The following is a 20,923-nucleotide window of genomic DNA, read 5'->3' on the forward strand; positions in this document are numbered from 1 at the left end:
TCACTTTATCAAAGAATGAAATAAGATTGGTTTGGCATGATCTGTTTTTAACAAACCCGAGCTGGCTACTAGTTACAACTATGTTTGCTTCTAGTTGTTTGCAGATTTGTTTTTTGATTATCTTTTCTAGGATCTTCCCAGGTATTAATGTTAAACTGATTGGTCTGTAGTTTCCTGGGTCTGTTTTTTTTTTACTTTCTTGAAGATGGGAACCACATCAGCCCTTTTCCAATCCTCAGGTACTTCCCCGGTACTCCAGGATTTTTGAAAGTTATATGAACACGTGAATTCCAGATCTGTGAAAAATGTTCTAATTCTTACTCTTGATGACTGCTAGATATTTCTTAAAAAGTAATTTATATGATCAACAGTCTCATTTTGGTTGCATCTATTATTCAGAAAACACTATACAAATCGGTGTAATATTTCTTTCCTATTTATCCAATACAGAGAACATGATCTTCTGTGATGAAAAACTCAGTTATTTCATTTGTAACCAGACCTTTAATATTTCTGCTGAATCCAGTAATCCAAGATGAAAGGAAAAGAGAGGCATGTGTCTGTGTAGAAAATTAGATTTGATCTATGGGAGGAATAGGAACTATTTTTTTTGGAAAACAGTTCAAGAGGTTCTAGTTGAATAAAGGTAAAAGTTTCCCCTGTCCAATTGTGTCTGACATTAGGGGGCAGTGCTCATCTCTAGCCAAGCCAGTGTTGTGCGAAGACATTTGTGTGATCATGTGGCTAGCCAAAGCACGCGGAGTACTGTTACCTTCCCACTGAAGTGGTACCTACTTATCTACTTGCATTTGAATGCTTTAGAACTGCTTGGTGGGCAGGAGCTGGAGAAAGTAACAAGAGATCACCCTGTGGTGCAGCACTTGGGTCTTAAACCCAGACTGTCAGTTTTCCAGCTGACAAGCTCAGTGTCTTTAACCACTGAACCATCATGCTCCCTTCTACTTGAATACATTTTGTCAGAACCCACATCAATAGGTTCCCCTATCCTTTCTCCCCCCTCCTCCAATTCCTTCTCTTTCCCTTTCATCCTGTCCCAAATCTCACTCTCTCCTTATCCTGGGTTCTGCCATACTCCTAGGGGGGAGGGGGAGTGCTTGAGGGTTATTGCCTTGATTATCACTACAATGTAAAGCTTTGCTTTCCTGCATTATTCTTCTGTGAACTTTCCCATCCCTTAATGTCAGCTAGGAAAGGGAGGGGAAGAATGGAATGCAACCTCCAGCAACTGGTTTATCTCTGTGCTCCCAGGAGAATGTGCAAAGAGCCACCAAAACATCGCAGCTACAACTGGAGATGGCCTGATGTTATCTCCCTTTTCCCACGAAGAACTTAACACCTGGGGATGGGGCCATTTGAACTGACCAGATGTCAAATGTCAAATATTGGGGTGGAGTTTTGCTTGGGACACTTTTACCTATCGATTTGAGTGGGAAACCCTCAGATACTGTATAGTATGCCTGCTATCAACTTCTCCTAATAAAAGATCCTTTTGGAAGAAACTGTTTCCACGAGTTCTACGAGGTTTTGAAGCGGGCCCTGACACATTTACTCCAAACTTCAATATAGTAAATGATAATTAAATATGAAACAAAATTAAAACAAAAACATCAAAGAAATCTGCTTTTGGCTTGGTGAAATCTTGTTTATATCCATTCAGAAAAGCAGGTATTTCCTCATCAGATATATTGGTTACATTGTTTTGCTTCAACAATACAAGTAGATGAGACAAAGACAATTGTCTTTTCCAGATGTCCACTTTACCTGACCATAAATAAAATTATGTGTGATCCAGATGCCTTCTTTAAGGAAACATTTCTCTTTCAGCAATATCACTTACTTTTCCAGTAACAAAATCTGTGTATTGTTATGGAGATATACTTACCCAGATATTTTATGGGGAGATGGAAGAAAATGTGTTTTTTAATGTGTCTGTTAAAAATTGCAGCAGCCTAATTTTGCTGCAAATAGATGTCACAAACATAAAAGTCCCATTCAAACCTTCTTCCAATTTTCCATTTGGTATATATATGTGCCTGCAATGGACATCTTCAGGTTCTCCTGAACACAGAGAGAAGCCTCCATACAGCAGCAAACTTGCATTAGGAACTCCAACTGTGCAAAGGGGTGTAGTCTTATCCAAGGAAATAAATAAATAATTTAGACCAGCCCAGTCATTAAGTCTGGGTGGTTCAACTGGCACTGTAAACTTTCATTCTGAAAAGTCAGGGATTTAAAGGAAGGCCACTGCATCTGAGGACCTTCAGATTTATGTACAGATGTAGGTATGCATATATGTATGTAATTCCTGCCTTTATTATTTTTACAAATAATTCCAAGGCAGTGAACACACACACGTTGTGAGGTGGATTGGACTGAAAGAGAGTGACGGCCCAAGGCCACTCAGCTGGCTTTCACGGCTAAAGTGGGACTTGGACTCATGGTCTCATGCTTTCTAACCTGATGCCTTACCAAACAGTGTAAGTTTCAAGAAGAAAGTATCAAAGGTTACAAGTTATTTCTGTATGATTGACTCGGCTTTCCCATTCTGGGAATTTGAGCTATATATGAGTAGGGAAATCTACCCAAACCTGTGTTGATGTTGATAGGAGGCAAAAGTCTAAGAAATGTATGGGATGACTTCCTGTATTTCTGTGGTCCAATGAAAATCAATTTTTGTTTTAGACGCCAGAGATGTTTTCCAAATAAATGCTTACCAAGGTACTTTAAAATGATGTGTGTGTGCTTCTGCTATTTAAATCTTAATTTGTGATTATTCCTATAGTAACCTTTAACTACATATTGACATATAAATAATAAACATTTAAAAATACAATTCTGATAATTGGTGCCGGCAGAATTCAAGATCCTTTTCATTATTTTTTCTTTTTTGAGAGAGAGAAGAAATAAAATAAACCGAAGTAAGTGTAGCAAATTAATTTGTTAAACACATTTATTGAATTGTTAACAATAACCAAACACAGTGTATGACCTTTGTAAAACAAGAAACAGAAAAATGGATTAATTCCAGTCTTGGCAGTTCCTACTACAGGTATGTGATGGGGGAAAATATTTCAATTTCCTTTATATTCTTCAGTGATCTATTTACAATACTTATCTTGGCATCTGTCCATTATTAAGCAAATGGAAAGATTATGATCCAGAAATAACTCTCCCTTACTATCTCCCTAGTTCTGCGTTGCCAGTAACCAATAATGAGGGGGATATGACAGCTTTCCAAGGATTACTTGGCACACAGAACACAAATCCACTTGGATGGCAGCAGCAAACCACCTTTTTAATGGAGTTATGATGGGAAAGCGAAGAAGGGAGAAGGGGAACAGAGGAAGAATTCATATATATACAAAGTCTGAACAGTCTTTTTCATTGTGGGCGATAGTAGTTTCAGGAAAACAGTATCAAAATTGTAATCATGGTAATGGCAGATATTGTCTTTTTTCCCCTTATGACTGATCCATATGAATACATTTCATTGAGCTGAATTTCCAACTTGGCATCCTTTTCTTTTGACTGTGGCTCCATGAAGTACAAAGACCGAGGACTGAATGGGGTTGGGGCATTCTGTAGTATATCAATTCACAGTAGTAGCATTCCATTGAGGTTAAAACTTCTTCCCATTTGTGTCTTAATTACTTCAGGAGCCATTCATTTACTGAAAGGGGGGAAAAACAAACAAACAATAACCATGGAAAAAATTCCACAATGACACCCTCCCTCCTCTATTTTTTTCTTTCTACAACCACAAATTTAAAGATCACTCAAATAACTGAAAGATAGATTGTGGGACCAGTTACTTAGGATAAACCAAATAAATAATGTGTAAATAAATAAATAAATCTTAAATGGAGAATATTAAACAATTTCTAGTGCTTTTTCCAGCATTTGAAATGTCTCTCTGTGGATGGGAGAGTGGGGACAATGAGATAATGAGGTTATTAGAGATTCTGATTTTCTGCTGGTAGGAGAAATCAAGCCTTGGCTTGAAATCAAGGTTTGGAGCCAGAACTTGCCAGAAGTGGATATATTTAAAAAAGAAAAAAGAAAAAAGAAGTTAAACATTGGTTCTTTAAGAGGGGAGAAAGTTTTCAGGTTTAGTGAACGAGAATGGATATTTCATAATTGTTCACAATATCTCAAAATGTGTCACTTGCTTTACATTCAATCAGATTATTAATCCATCTAACTCAAATGATGATGAATCTATGATACATGTGTCACAGGTGACACAATATGGCATTTTGGGTGACATATCAGTATTTACATGCAAGCAGTCAAATTAGGTATTTTTTTTTAATTTTTGACATGCCAAGCCCAAAAGATTTGCCATCATTGATTTAACTTGATATTGGTTAAACTAGTGTAAGCCGCCTGGGAAAGCCAAGGGAAATCATCAAAACAATTTAAAAATCTAAAGTTAGAATATTTCGGACATGTGATGCGACACCCAGAAAAATACGGCATACTCCATTTAATCCTCCAGGAAAGATTGAAGGCAAATGAGGTCCAGGCAGAAGAAGAACATCATGGCGTCAAAATCTAAGGGGCTGGTTTGGACAAAATTCAGCAGCACTTTTTTGTGTGGCTGCTGATAAAAATAGGATCACCAGCATGATCGCCAATGTCCGATAGCGGATATGGCACAACAACAGGAAGAAGAGTGTCTGGACAGTGGCTAAATCTGGGATTTTCTACATGAAAAGCATGGCCTCTTCTACTGAGCTGCAGCCCCTTGTAAGCACTTCTTGTTAGGAAAGTGGCTTCCCTGAAAACAGATGTATTCATGTTTGTCTTCCCATACACCACGCTGTATACTTTTGCAAGATATAATCATTATTATTTTATCCTAATAAGCCTTTCTTGATGCATGTATCATGGACTTAGCTCCTGCTGGGTATGGGAGCTCAGGTCTAACACTCCTGGAAGATACCGTACAGGGAAGACTGTTTAATCTAGAACAGTGTTTTTCAAACTTGGCAACTTTAAGAAGTGTGGACTTCAACTCCCAGAATTCCCCAGCCGGCATGGAGAATTCTGGGACCTGAAGTCCTACACATCTTAAAGAAACCAGATTTGAAAAACACTGAAAGGTCATCAGGGAAGGTAGTGTTATTGGCATTCCAAAATAAAACAGAAGCAGTTGTTCCAGAATGAATTGTGCTTCAAATTTCCTGGCTTCCAGTGTTTTTCTTTTAAACAGTAATCTCTTACTAAAAAAGCAAAACCAAACAAAACTACACCTTCTTTCTCCTCCTTGATCACCAAATAAGTTATGCAAACCTGGGAAAGGTAACAATTAAAGGTGTGAACTCTTGCTTGCATTTGTTCTTTAACCTTAAAACCAGCCACCCTGGGTTTTGTTGCCTATAAATGATTCCACTGTTTTGAAACAGAATCAATCTGGTTATCTCAGTGCATGTTATGCAGTATCCTTCAGCAGGGTAATTGTCTCTATGGTGTCTTTAGATTTTTCATGCATATTTATTTTCAGCTCCAAACTCTGGTTCAGCTCCTTTCCTTCATACTCAGTAGCCAGAACTCCAGCTATCACTATGTCAGACATGTATTTTGCCCCTTCTGTAAGCCTTATTTTTCTGAATGTTCATAGAAGCCTCCTTAGAAGACTGAAAGAGCTGTCTTTTGTAATGGCAAAACATATATTTTGTACATAAAAAAATCTGTATTTTAATCCTAGCATTTCCACTTACTCACCAGAAAGCAGATGACTGAAAGATCCTTCTCTGAGTCTCTGAAGACAGATTATCAAAGTAGAAAATATTGGGCCTGACAAAGAAACAATTTAACCTGGAATACGGAAGATCAAACCTTCCTAATCTGACACTGTAAAACAAAGGGGATTCCAAAACAGAAAACATTACCTTGAAATGAATGTAATGTTTGGAGCATTACCTCTATACTGTAGTTTCTGTGCTCTATTGTTCGGGCAATCTTTCCCTTGTAAACTAAAGTTGATGTTTGTTCGGATACATCGATTGTTGAGAGGCTGCACTGGTCTGAAGTTATCACTCATACTCAGAAAAATCTGTGAAGGCTGATTCTGGCTTAGTAACCGTAATGAATGCATCTGCATAAATATAAAAAGTGAAGACAGATATAAATCTTAATATCTGAGAGGAAAACATGGGTTGCTAATTTGGGTAATGTTTAATAGCTTTTTGTTGACTAGGACTGCATGATGATGTTATAAAGGTTTTGGTTATTTGACAAGAGACGATAGGGATATTTGTTTAAATAGAAAAGATAAGAGGGAGGGTTCAGACTGGGTTTATTAGATATTTGCAATACAGGTAGTCTTTGACTTACAACGGTTTATTTAGTGACTGTTCAAAGTTACAACAGCAGTGAAAAAAGTGACTTATGACCATTTTTCACACTTATGACTGTTGCAGCATCCCTGTGATCACATGATCTAAAGTCAGATGCTTGGCAACTGACTCATATGTATGAGGGTGGCAGTGTCCCTGGGTCATGTGATCACCTTTTGCGACCTTCTGACAAGTAAAGCCAATGGGGAAACCAGATTCACGTAACAATTCTGTTACTAACCACACAACTGCAGTGATTCACTTAACAACTGTGGCAATAAAAAGAGACAGGATCAAAAAAAGGAAAGGAGGAAAGTTGTCGTGCAGGAATACAAGCTAATTTGAGAGATAATCCATATGGACCGCCATTTCCATCTTGCCATGTTTGCTCCCTAGAGACTGAAATGGACGTTCTGAAACTTGAGCTGGCCACGAACAAGGTGTGTATATCGGAGGTGGTGTATGCAATGAAATTTCATTTTGATGTATGCCGACTGGTGCACATTCAAAGTGATAATAAAGTTGTTTATTATTATTATTGATCATTGCACAGTCAGCCAGATGTCCAGACTGGATTTGGCATTTTTGTCTACCTATCGAGTCCTTACCAAGGACCTAGGATAGGCAGATGTGGATGTTTGAGGGTATTACAGATATCATCACAGGATGGAAGCAGTAAGGCCACCTTTTGCAATTGACTAATGGCGAATTTGTCAATGCCAATGGTGTTCAAGTGGTGCTCCAGTTCTTTTGGGATTGCACCCAAGGCTATTATTATTATTATTGTTATTATTATTATTATTAAAAGAAAGGTCGTAAAATGGGGGCAAAACTCACTTAACAAATGTCTGATTTGGCAACAGAAATTTTGGGCTCAATTGTCATACGTTGAGGACTACCTGTAATTACGTTATTTCTGATAACTCTTAATGGACTTTTGCTGATTAAGATGGTTTGATGAGGCTTTAGAAATTGTTGTACAGCAGAGGGGGGATGTCTTAAGCCATGAAAGGATGGTTGGTTTTGTTTTAAAAGGTGATGATAAAATATTAATGTTGATTATTTGCTAGAGATGAAGGGAGAGATTTCTTCTTTTTTTACTTTCTCTGCCCTTTTTAGATTTAATTTTTTAAATTAAAAAAAAATAATTTATTTTTTTTCTTTTATGTGTTTGGTACAGTGTAGACTACAGTAGTTTCATATGCATCATATAATCTTTAAAAAAATTATTCAGAAAAAAGAGCAAAGCACCAAGCTAATTATAATCTGGGACAATTGGTGAAGAGGAGTTTGGCCAATTATTGTGAGGGTGGCAGTAAATCAACACTGTAAGAACAGTCCAGAGCTATTCAGTATCTCTTGAGAGTGAATTCTGCAGCCTTTGAATGTTATGGGAATGGTAGATGGCTTACTTTGTACAGCTTCCCCCCCCAGTTTCTGGAGATATGAGTAAAGGGCACAGAGTTCCAGCAGAAACTGTTTATCAGTATCATTCTGAAGTTGTTTAAGATAAACTCTCCTTGGAGCTGAGAGTTCATTCGCATAGTTTTCTTTCCACCTATGGAAGTGATCTGCTACTGTCTTTTTCAGAATGTATTTTTTAAAAATACCCCAGTCTGTGCTTGTTATGTATCCTGATGCAGGCAGCCGCATAGCAACAGCCACCAGGGGGCGTTGGCCTGGACGGTTTTGGCGGGAAACCTAGTTTCGGTGGGAAACCTACGGCCAACCCCATTGGCTGGTTGCCTACCTGGCTAGATATTTAAGGAGGCCAGGTAGCCCTTGTTTTTCAGTACGTTCCCCCCCAATAAAGAGCTGAACACATACTCCGGCTGGCGTCTCTTCCTTGCGTCGGACCCACTACATTACAGTGCTATGGCCTTATTTTCTTGTGGTCTCTCATAAAAAATTTAAACAGGTCTGATCTTGCTTAGCTTGTCCAGATCAATGAAGGAAAGGTAAATGTCGTCACGAGCTGAACTATTTTATGGTAAATGGAATTATTTTCAATACGCTTTACCTCAGAATTAGTGAATATAGGATTGCAACTCAAATCAATATAAGGCATAGTAGTATTATTTCAGTGTAATTCATTAGTAGGAAGGGACAAAATAGTGACTCATTTCCCTTGTTTTCAGATATAATGACCTTGAATACATGATAAAAGACTCATTTTTATAAAAGGAAGAGTGAAGCTGCTGGTGGAATACTGTTGCACTTGAATTAGAGGAGAGATGGAGAAGCTCTTCTCCTAAGTAGGACTGTAATTTTTAAGGCTGAGATAAACTGAAATGGTTTGTCTCATTTTATAGGCAGTGGTGGGAGAAGTTGAAATAATCTCACTATGATGGAAAAGCAAGTATTTTCCTTCTGCCAACTTTTCAAAGTTCCATTTGTAACCTTTTTTTTTCTTTTCACATTCTTTTCTTACTACTAAATATAATAATTGTGTTCAAACTGCCAATACTTCTTTTGCCTCTTAGAAGGCTTTTGACTTCATTGTAGCAGTTTGAAAAGGTATTTAAAAGAAAAACAAAAAACATTAGTACTTAAGTGGGGAACCTTTCACTGCACATTTAGCCCTCTAAGGCTAACATTTTGCCTTCTCCTTGAAAATGGTTAAACCCTTTACATCAGGGGTGTCAAACTCAATTTCATTGAGGGCCGCATCCGCATTGCGGTTGCCTTCAGGGGGGCGGGTGGGTGTGGCCTGGGTGGGCGTGGCTAAAGTGTGTATGGCCTACTGGGTGGGTGTGGCCAGCTCTACATCTTTCACATCAAGGGTGCCTATGGGACCCTGGGCAGGAGTGGGACAGATCTGAGGGTCTCTGGCAGGAGGAGGGTCTCTGGGCCAGGGCCAAGGCAGTGGGGACCATTCCCTCACTGTTTCCAGGATGGCTTCGCAGGCCGCATGAAACCACTTCGCGGACCGGATCTGGCCCCAGGGCCTTGTGTTTGACATGTCTGCTCTATATCCATTCTTTCCCTTCATATTACGTGAAGAAAAGTGATAATAACCTTTGAAAATGGGAAGATTCTTTTTAACTTTTCTATTGGAGGCTGCTTAATTTAGTGTGGTTTTCCAGAAAAATAAATACACATTTCTGAAGGCACAGCAATTATAAGAAGAATTCATTATTTCCAAAGGTAATGTATCATAGCCAATAAAGATATTCATTTTACCTGCATTCTTGATATGTAGACAGGTTTGTTCATTAGTATCCAACTTGCTGTTTCATAGCAAGGTGGAATTGTCATGGACCCATCATATGTAATGAAACTAGAGGTTTCAGGATAAAGTTCTTCAATATTAAGTCCCTGCAGTAAGTATGCATCATCTAGGGAATAAATTATGGTAAAATAATGAGAACAGAGCATTCATATTTGATTCATATCATCAACTATCAGAGTTTAACTGGTAATTAAATGGACCTAAATCAGGAAAATGTTTGAATTGCTATTCTGCCAACATTTATATATTGGAATAGGTTAAGCTGTCTCTATGAGTGGGCAATCTGCAGCTGCAAATCCTGGTTTGTTTCCCACATCCCAGAGAGCTCTTCTACACATGACCAAAAAATGATATTGTGATTTCCTTGCCATTTCAAGGTGTGCCATGCAGTGAGATGCAGTGGACCATAGTTTACAAAACAAGAAAAGTCCAAAGTCCTTTCCTAAAACTTGGGGGGGGGGGGAGAAATCCCGGTATGGTCCAGTTGCATAATGAGCTTAGTACAGTACTTTATGGTCTGTATTGTATGTTCTACACTGGTTCCTAGTTCAGTTCCAAGTACAATTTAAAGTGCATCAAGGGTACCGTTTCCATTTGTATACAGATCCCACCATTTTTGCCAGCATTGTAGGAAGAGGATTCCTTGGCCATCCTTAGGGAGGCACAGCAGGCGTTAGCTTGAGCAGACTCTAACAGGGCAGCTTGAAGCTGGAAACTGCTGAAGCATGTTGATGCTAGGCCTTCCCTCTAGCATTTGCTTATGTCTCCCTCAATGTATTTCGGTTCAGCTGTAGTTCCCATCAAGAGACATGCTGGGCTAGAAACCAGGAGACTGTGAGTTCTAGTTCTGCCTGGGACACAAAGCCAACTTGGGCCAGTCCCTCTCTGACAGCCCAAGGAAGGATGCAAGAAGAAACCACTTATGAAAACAATGCCAAGAAGAGTTCAGGGACCTATCCAGGCAGTCACCAGGAGTCAACATTGTCACAAAGGCACACATTAAAAGAAAAAGAAAAAAAGTTCACATTGATCCATGTTTCTATCAGCATGACCTCTTTGAGGGAGTTAGAGTTTTATCTAGACAGCATCAGCTTTGAGAAGATGCTGTAAACTAAATCAAATGCCCAAACAAACCCTGGGATTATTTTAATTTCCAATGCAAGGTATAATTTGGGATTGAGTTTACACTGTAATTCAGTTGCATTTTGCAGTAATTGCATGTAACATCCTACTTTGGAAATGGATACTATCCTCTGGCAGGAGGGGAGATGGAGGGCTTAATTAACCATTATAATTTTTGACCATTCTGTCTTGGAAAGGTCAAGACTGTTGAGGTTTAATTAACCTTGCATTCCAGAAAAAGAAGGTTCTACATTGTTAAGGTTAATGTATGATAATAAAGCTACTCAGTGAAGCCCAATGCCCTTCGTGCACACAGTGGGGTGTGTGCATAGAAATCACTGAGCATTCCCTTGGCTCAGGCCAATGGGAAAATATGCTTTTAAAGGAACGACTGGGTTTCCAGCTCCTCCTCTTTAAACCAGACATTTCCTTCCTTGCTAATTAATGAGCCATCCCCTTTGTAGAAGATGTCAGGATGCAAATGTTATGTACTCAGTTTGTAATTAGAAAGAGATTGAATTCTTAAAAATCTGCTGGCCCATTTCAAAGAGCTTTGCAGCCTATTCTTGCGGCACTGTGCATCACACCAATCTTAAGAAGACAGGTTTTTTTTTTCTCTCCTAGAGATCTTATTCACATCTCTTCATGACATTGGCTTTAAGATGCCTTGCTACCCATTCTTGAAAGAGGTATTTTGATGACACAAAGGATCACTCCCTGGCCATTTGGGCTTGGGTAGGTGAGCGATCTGAAAGCAGGCACACAGTATGATGTCTGACTGGTACTTGGTAAAAGTCTGTTTGGGCATTACACACACTCCTTATCTACATGGGCCTATGGTCTGGGGTGACATTGTAAGATATAGGGGGGGGGAAGTGTCCCAACTAATAGGCAGCACATGTGATAGAATGATGTTGGATTGATAAAGTGTGAGAGAGATGTACAAGTGTGCAAGAAAGCTGAGTGAGAAGGTAAGCAATTGACTGACACAGGTGAGTGAGAACAAGTGAAGAGAGATAATGTGTGGATGATCTGAATGGTGGACAGGGGCTTCCCAGTAAGCAGGAAGACAATGAGGGGTCACTCACACTACAAATTTAGATCTGATATCTAGCTAAAAGTATGGGTATAGTCATTTGTTAAACAGTTGCATTGCTCTCGGCCTTCTCAGAAGGGAAGACTTGCTCTGTACATAGCATAAGCAGTATATTATGTACAAAAAAAATCAAATCGGAATGAAAGTTCTGCTAAAAAAACAAAGAAATTACAGGAAAGGGGGTGGGGAGTAATTACATTAGCAATAATCAGGTTAGCTCCTATCTGCATTCCCTCTAATTTTATTCTCATTCTTTAGTAGGACTTTCATTCTAACATGATTTTTTTACAATATATTCTACCCATGCTATATAGCAGGGGTCTTCAAACTTGGCCCTTTAATGACTTATGGATGTCAACTCCCAGAATTCCTCAGCCAGGCATGCTGGCTGAGGAATTCTGGAAGTTGAAGTCCACAAGTCATAAAAGGGCCAAGTTTGAAGACCCCTGCTATATAGAAAGGATTTTGTTTGTCAAAAGGATCTCTGTCATGTCGCTTTTCCTTCATGATGTACTCTATTGTAATGTAGTGTTTATATACAGGCAGCCATAACAAGATGTATGGAAATCAGAAGGCGTAACAATTTTGCATTATTATGCTGTTGCGGGAAAAGTCTTTGGGCCTCCTCAAACCTGTTGCTAATCATCTTCCAGAATGCCAGTAGTATTCTGATTTTGCAATAATCCTTAAGACTAAAAGCTAATAAATAAGAGGACAAGAAAATGTGATCAGAAGGAATGACATGAGGATCTTTCTGCCTTTAATCTAATATAATAAACATTTACTAATATTCATATGTTTATCACACACAGCTTAAAACAGGCTATGCTTTCTTTATGTCTAGCAAGTACAGCTTGCTTCACCACATACAACCACTACTTGGTTATGAGAACAGAAGAGATTACTTAATTTTTCTGAGGAAAGGCAGGACAGGTTAGAACAGGTTAAAAGAATGAACATTTCTTATATTGCTTAAGAGCAGCATTGTGGGAGGCAGACGGAAGGCTCACCCAGGAGCTAAATTTATGTGATAATCTAAGAACAAGACCCAATCAGGGCCAAACATATAATGGACTGATCCCAAATGCAACAGGAAATCTTCATACACTTCCTTGTCCTGAAGAGCCAATTGCCATCCTGAACAAAGTAAGAAACACTAATTTACCATTCTGCTCAGCCACAAACAGTGAGACAGTGGGCGGTAGTGCCTAACATACATGTACATGTAACATACATGTACATGTACATGTAACATACATGTACATGTAACATACATGTACATGTAACATAAACTCATCCTGCAGTTTCCTTCAGGGTAAACAGTGTGATACAAAGTGTAAAAGAAAGTAAGAAATAGGAAGCCAAGGAAATTAAAGATAGGAAATAAGAGAAGGAAATATACTGTAGCTAAATCTCCATTCATTACCTTCCCATATCTTTCAAACCCTGTAAATGTTTGTGATGAAGTAGTGACTCTTACAGTCACTATCTTTTATGCCATGGTGTCACTAGATAGCTCATAGACATAGGCTTCTGCTCCCCATCATGGCCTTGCTTGTCTGAAGCTCTTTAGTAAAGTTGAAGGTGCAGGGCCATTTATCAACTTCAGTTGCACTCCTACTACATGTGGTGGGTATTTCTGCCAATACTAAGGATAATACTGGCCTACTTTACCTAATATTTTGAAGAAAAGTAAAAGCTCTTCAAATTTTCACTATTGGCCATATGGAGGAACGAGAGTAGGAATCCATGGTTCAGTGTGATAGTCAGATTATTCAGTGCTAGGAGGTTTAATGTCACACAATTCAGTCCCTGCATTGGGAAGTGCTCCATAGGTGCTGAAAGCCTTTTTATCCCAACAGAGATCTGGCAGCCCGGAATGGGGCACTTGAGAAATGGAGCACTCTTTTCTGTGCAGTCACACAGGGTGCTTCAAAACACAGGGAATCCCTGCATTTTGAATAGCCCCACCAGAGCACAATCCACAACGCCAAATCCTAACCCCACACCACAGCCCAGGGCACCCACAATGCCAAATCCTAACCCCCTCCCCAGGGCAACCACATTCCTTCACTAACCTCCTTTCCAGCTCCATTCTCCGTGTGCAGGGCAACCAAAGAAGTTTGTGGGACTAAAAAAAAGATCTTCTTGCGAAAAAAAAAAAGATCTTGCAAAGTTGGTGGAGCAGCCTTGGTGGAGCAGTGGGCTAATGCCTCCTTAAGTAACACCAGCTGCCTGCAATTAGTGTAGGTTCGAGTCCCACCAGGCTCAAGGTTGACTCAGCCTTCCATCCTTCCGAGGTAGGTAAAATGAGGACCCAGATTGTTGGGGGCAATAAGCTGACTTTGTAAAAATGCCGCTTGGGGGGGGGGATAAAGCCCTAATAAGCAGGCATATACATAGAATGAAGGCTATTGCTAAGCACATTGACTTGTGCTTTAAATTGTAAGCCGCCCTGAGTCTTCGGAGAAGGGCGGGATATAAATGGGATTAAAAAAAAAAGTTGGAAGGCCTGATTGAACCTTTCTTTTACAGGTAGACCCATAGGCTTCTTTTGTTGCCTTGCACACAGTGGTGGAGAACGGAGATGGAAAGGAGGTTACTGAAGCTTTGGGGAAGTGAGGGGATACAGGGAAGGGTCTGCTCTGGCCACTGCTGCCTCACTCCGCCAGCATCACGGCTCCGTGTGCTGGGAAACAAAAGAGGGATTTTTTGGGGGGGAAAAAGGTCAATCAATCAATTCCAACTTCCCGCCCCCCCCCAAAAAAAATCTCATGAAGTTGGAATTGATTGATTGACCTCCCCCCCCAAACAAAACAAAACTTCTTTGGTTTCCCTGCACATGGTGGCAATGGATCGTGAAGGAGAAACGGCATGGGGCTGGAAGGCAAGTAAGGAAAGAAATGCAATTCCTGGGGGGAGCGAGGGCATCTCGGTGGGGGTGTGTGTGCCAAACTCTCCATCTACACAGGGAAGGGGTATCCGGCATGAGTGCTGATGGCAGGATGCCTGCCTGCTTCGCCACCCTGCCTCCCCGAGCCTCTGGCACTCCACCTGCCACTTTGGTGGCTCTGTAGGCAGAGCTACCAAGTTCTCTTCTCTGACAGAGAAGAGAATTTGTAGGTGAAGGGAGAACCTGTCCCATTTGTTCCGCAGCTGCCTTTGGCTGAGTGGCGTTGCGCTCGCCAATGGCGTGGCCATGAGGCCTGGTGGATTCCCCCCATCTGACCCATGCAAGGCCGTAGCCAGGCCTACTGTATGTTAACTCTAACCCCCACTGCTCACCAACCCTAATGGGAGATGGGAAGCCCTGGGGGGGGAAATGGAAAAACTTGGGTGGGGGAAAAAATGGTTGTTCTTGTTTGTTTCCAAACTGTTTTGGAATACCGATACCGTGGGTCAGATCCCCCTCTCCCATCGGCTTTGCCTCATCACAGAGGCAGGCCATCTGTGCAGGCTCTTAAGTAGGCTTACTTTCAGGGGGAGGGCTCATATTAGGCCCACCCCTGAAAATCAGCTGGGGCTTACTTCCTGGGGCGGGTTTACTTTTGGGGAAACATGGTATCTGCATGTGGTGACTCTGATGTATCCCCTGGTCAAAAAGGTCCAGTTCCTGAAAACCTCAGAGAATTAGGTTTTCCATTCTGAGGTGACTCAAGGATGGCTGAAAGTGTGTTGACGTATTATTGCTTGTCATGACAATTCACAGAGAGGGAAACGAGAGGAGCAGTTGCAATGTAGAGGCTCCTTTTCTCCCTCAAAAAGTGTGGTGAATTCCCCACTTGTCCAGGGCAGGGGAAGCTCTTTTTGAGACAGATCTTGGCACCCTGGCAGTGTCATTTTGAAGGTGAGACCGATGCAGAGGAATGGTGCTGTGTCATTATGATGGATTAGGGAAAACTTAGAGAACAGCACAATTTTTTCCAGACAACAGTCACAGTACCAAACTGTTACAGATTAAGTGAATTAGGTACCTGTTATGTAGATTAGTACTGCATTCATTAGAAAGTAATTCACCTTTTATGACCCTCGTCTTTTCTCGTCATCTCAAATGATTCCACCACTTCCCAGCTCTGCCCTGAAACTTTTCCCCCAGAGCTAAATTTAAACAAGCCACCAATATTAAAAAGGCTCTAAAACAAACACCTGAGAACTCAATTGGGGTGTATCAGCAGGAAAATTTCTTCCATTGATCACTGGGTCTTTGTTCACCTCTGCCTAATGCCGGCTAGTATTGACCATTCCTCCTGTTCTGCTGCTCGGCAACAATATTGTTTTATCTTACAGACCAATTCACAGTTTACTAAAGCTGCCACTACTTTACAGATGCTAAAGATTGCTCCTGTCTCCCTTCCCTCTCTTGTCTTTGCAGGTAGTTTTGGATCTGAAGGGAAGAAGTCTTGGCTCAGATCTCGGTGACTTGCAACTCCCATTTTTGAGCAACTCACCCTGCTCATTCTTGAGCCTGACATGATGTCGAAAACTTTTTCAGGCAAAATGATTGATGGGACATTTATTTCATTTTGAAGGAATGACAATATTAACGTTTCTGCACTAATGAGGAGACTGAAAAATGACAAGGGAAAAATGGGCAGGCAAACCATGCCAAAGGTGGCATATCTCCCACTGTTCAGGATGCATGGTGACAGCAGTAAGTTCCTGGCCTGAAGACTCAGCATGATACTTTTATTTCCAAGCTTAATAAGTGAGTAAAACCATTTCTGTAGCACTGCAGAGTGCTGGAACTAACCAAATGCATTTCAACTGTCTTGGCAACTCAGATCAGTAAAGGCAGATTTATACTACAGTTTTTGATGGGTTTCTGTTTCATCCTAGTTCCTTCTCTCTTTCCGTTTCCTACCTGTTCATTATTTATGAAGCACAGAGAGTGATGCTCAGCATCAAAGTGTTTAGTTAAATTTTAAAGGGTAAGTTCTCCTGGCTGCCTCCCATTGAGGTCTTTAGTGAAGCTACTTAAAATGGAGGCAGCAACCACTTAACAAATGAAACTATAAACAGGGATTCTGGGAACACAGTCATGCAAAGATGTGACTGGTCCATCTCCTCGTCCATAAGACTGTACTTTAGTATAAAGAGTTGCAGTCAGTAAAGCAATTAAGTCCGATCTTAGAAATTAGGAGAGAGAAAAAAATCTCATAGGTAGTTTTGATGTTTAGGAAGTCTTCCCCTAGAACAGGGGTGTCAAACTCAATTTCATTGAGGGCCGCATCAGCATTGCGGTTGCCCTCAGGGGGCCGGGTGGGTGTGGCCTGAGTGGGCATGGCCCACTGGGTGGGCGTGTCTAGAGTGCGTATGGCCTACTGGGTGGGCGTGGCCAGCTCTACATTGTTCGCATCAAGGGTGCCTATGGGGCCTCGGGCAGGAGTGGGACAGATCTGAGGGTCTCTGGCAGAAGGAGGGTCTCTGGGCCAGGGCCAAGGCAGTGGGGGCCATTCCCTCACTGTTTCCAGGATGGCTTCGCGGGCCACATGAAACCACTTTGCGGGCCGGATCCGGCCCCCGGGCCTTGTGTTTGACATGTCTGCCCTAGAATGCAGGAAAGCATTTTCTTTTGGGTCAGATCACTGCTTTAAAAGCTCTTATTTCTCTCAACTAACCGGTAGCAGCTTCGCAAAATCTTAGGGATTTTCTTCTCCTGCCCTGTTGTTTTAGTTTTAAATTAGAAATATAGGAAACTCAATTGGCCTTTTAAATGTAAAGCATTTATCTATGATATTATTTTTATGTATTATTTTTTAAAAAGATATTTCATTGAGGTACTTTAGCATTTTTATTTGTGATTATTTTTGGCAATTGTTAAAAATAATATTGCACTTTAAACATGCTACAATTAAAATATCCTAAAGGGCATTACATATTGAAGTGTAATGTTATATATGCATTATATAGATGTGTCAATGATATGATTACTGTATCTTATAATCATAATGCAATATACTTTAGAAGAAAAAAGTGAATAAGATTTTTTTAAAAAAAGAAAACCCCTACAGTATGTTAAAGCACCTAAAATAAAAACATAAAGAGGACAAAAACCACATAAAACATAAAAAGGGAGAGAAAACAATTTTTTAAAAATCCTGGAAAACAATAAAAAATGACAACATGCACACATCTTGCATATTGCAGTAATGAAAACTCTGAGTGGCAAAACACCTGGCTTTCCCAATTTTCTTTTCACTTTTGAGAGTTGGTTTACAAGTTACAATCAGTAACTGTTTTTATTGGACTAACCACACAGAAAGCACTGATAACACATTAGGATCATTTTGCAATTATCTATATTGTTCATATTTACCTTTTCCTCTCCTATAATTGCACTATTACATTTGCCAAGTCATTAGTGTTGTGATTCAGGGTCAGCCTGTGGGTTCGGCAGTTGGGTCGGACGACTCAGAGGAGGAGGAGGGGGGTGTTGAAGAGCTTGCTGATGATGGCCTTGAGGCTCCGCAGAGCCCTCAGCCAGGCCCCTCCCACCTGGTCACGATGGAGACCCAGCTGTGTGAGCCTGACAGCGTGGATGAAGATGACCCACAGCTGGCCCTGTTCAAGGACGCCCGACGCAGGAGGCAGTCAATCAGGAGTAAACAGAGGAAGGCAATGGCGCATCTCGGAAGGAGGCAGAGAGAGGCCACGCCCTGAACTGTATTTAAGGGGAATGTGTGGGAGGGCTGGTTTGCTGAAGGCAACTGCTTGGATAGTTCCTGTTTCATAGCTCCTGTTTCATGGTTGGTGTCTTGTCTTGCTCTGTTTTATGTTAATAAATTTGGCAGGCTTTATTCCAGCCTCTTGCCGTTTGTAAAGGGGTTGTCCCTGCTTTTGTTGTAGGGCCGGTAGCAGGCTGGTACAGAACAATTAGATGGGATTTGCACAGAAACTTATTGTCTATCAAAATAATACACACTAATTCTTCCTCTGTTTTCACAATTCCTATATCCTTCTTGATGGCCCATGTTTCTATAAAAAACAGCAAGCACCATCTTGCATTAAGTCATCAACTCTTTATTTTGGGCACTACCTATAACTGGTATCGGAAAGATTTATTTCCTTCAGTGGGTACATGCATTACGGTATATGTATTAAGTATTATGGACTAATTATGGTCAATGACCAGTAAGGGGGAAAAAATCCAATTACAGAAACAATAACCGAATACTACAAAGACAGTGTGACTTGTAAAAGCTAAACTCAAAAAAACAAACAGGGGAAAATTGAATAAAGTACAGTAAAGGATATAAACATAAAACAGAAATGCAATAGCAATGCAATAAAATAAAAGAAAACCACTGCTGTGCAATCTTAGGGAAATTGCGGTAGGAAATAGGAGAGCAAGTAGGAAACGGACTGCTCTCCCTTATACAAGACTGGGGATTTTTTAGGAGGGGGCTAAAGGAATGGCTGCCAGTAAATTGATATAGAAAAGGTAGTGGAAAAAGGCACACAATAAAGTGTCTGCTTTTTTCTGACAAGTGGGACAACCTCTCTCTCCAAATGGGATCCTGCTGTATCTCCCATATAGTTCTACTCAGACAAAAGCATTCAGACAAGCCAAAAAATGGTTCTACAGCCTGCTGGGCAAACAAGGTTGGATAAGTAAAGGTAAAGGTTCCCCCGCACATGCGTGCTAGTCGTTTCCAACTCTAGGGGCCGGTGCTCATCTCTGTTTCAAAGCCGAAGAGCCAGCGCTTGTCCGAGGACATCTCCATGGTCATGTGGCCGGCATGACTAGACGCCAAAGGCACACGGAACGCTGTTACCTTCCCACCGTAGTGGTCCCTATTTTTCTACTTGCATTTTTTACGTGCTTTCGAACTGCTAGGTTGGCAGAAGCTGGGACGAGTAACAGGCGCTCACTCTGTTACGCGGCACTCGGGATTCGACCCGCCAAACTGCCAACCTTCTGATCGACAAGCTCAGCGTCCTAACCCACTGACCTACCGCATCCCTTTGGATAAGTAGTTTATAGCTATAATAAAAGGTTTCTAGTTCAGATCTCCTGAAAGTTAGCATCCATATCTGTCTGGGGTGTGATGTCAAAGACACTTGAAGGATTGTGCTTAAGCTATCTCTAAAGCAAAGCGTAAGTAGAAAGGCTGCAAATAATTTGCAGTAATGCAAATTAGTAAAGATTTTTTTAGAAAACAAGGTAATAAGATAATTGCATTTGAAGTTGAACTTTGGCCTTCTTTGATTTATATCACCACCCATCTCACTCTGATGTATGGTGTATGACATCCTGGCATCCAAAGATAAAAGAGTAACCTCGCTTAAAAAGAAACCCATCAAGAGCAGCAGAGCTTATCTAACCTCTTGACACGAATACTTGAGGAAGCAGTCAGGTCTTTATCTTCTGCAGGCCTCCAGCCCTTAGTTCACTTCCCTTGGTCAATGCCAAGAGCAACGAGGCCATTGCTAGAGGTAGAATAGATTATACACAGGCAGTACAACCATCACTAACCTCACCACAATTCTCTTGCCATTTGGAATGGTTTCCTTTAGTGTAGTCTAAGGGTTTTCAACTTTGGCAATTTTAAGACTTGTGGACTTCAACTCCCAGAATTCCCCAGCCAGCATAGCTTTATAGATTCATAGATGGCTGGGGAATTTTGAAAGTTGGGAGAGAAAGTCCACAGGTCTTAAAGTTGTCAAGGTTGGACACCCTGGAGTAGTTGGTGGTTATTACTGTTCAGTCTATCAGTAAGACTAATTATAATTATACTCAGTACATTTTCCTCCCAAAAGGAAGGATATGACTTCCAAGAGTCATAACATCAGAGCTTAAAAACTACTGGAATGGAGGGTTCATATTTTCAAAGCAAATATTCAGAATATGGAAATGCTCATACGAGGTGCAACTATGTCACAATCTGGTGACGAACATGAAATTTAAGACAGCTGAAACTGCAGATGCAATAACCAACATTATTTAGGAAACTGTTGGGAAATGCAAACTGGGTGATTGCAACTCTTCCTGTATATACAGTAGATTGGGATAATCAAAAATGTCAGTCTAGGAGGCAGAGAAAGCACTATAGGCTTCAAGACTCCTACCTTCACAGCCTGTCATATTGTTCTGAACAAGATAGCTCATAT

General features: G+C 40.7%; 1 protein-coding gene across 1 annotated transcript in view; it reads right to left on the bottom strand.

The window, feature by feature from the left end:
- Nucleotides 1–3,668: 3,668 nt before the first annotated feature.
- The window catches only part of CA10 (carbonic anhydrase 10), a gene marked incomplete at both ends in the record, with an annotated part of 388,401 nt that continues 371,146 nt past the window's right edge, over nt 3,669–20,923 (bottom strand). Inside the window, 3 exons of the mRNA XM_083353641.1 lie at nt 3,669–3,691; nt 5,947–6,121; nt 9,546–9,700. Of these exons, the coding sequence (XP_083209767.1) occupies nt 3,669–3,691; nt 5,947–6,121; nt 9,546–9,700 (353 nt within the window). The remainder of the gene's footprint in view (nt 3,692–5,946; nt 6,122–9,545; nt 9,701–20,923) is intronic.

Source organism: Vipera ursinii (genome assembly GCF_947247035.1).
Source record: "Vipera ursinii genome assembly, chromosome: 2".
NCBI lineage: Eukaryota > Metazoa > Chordata > Lepidosauria > Squamata > Viperidae > Vipera > Vipera ursinii.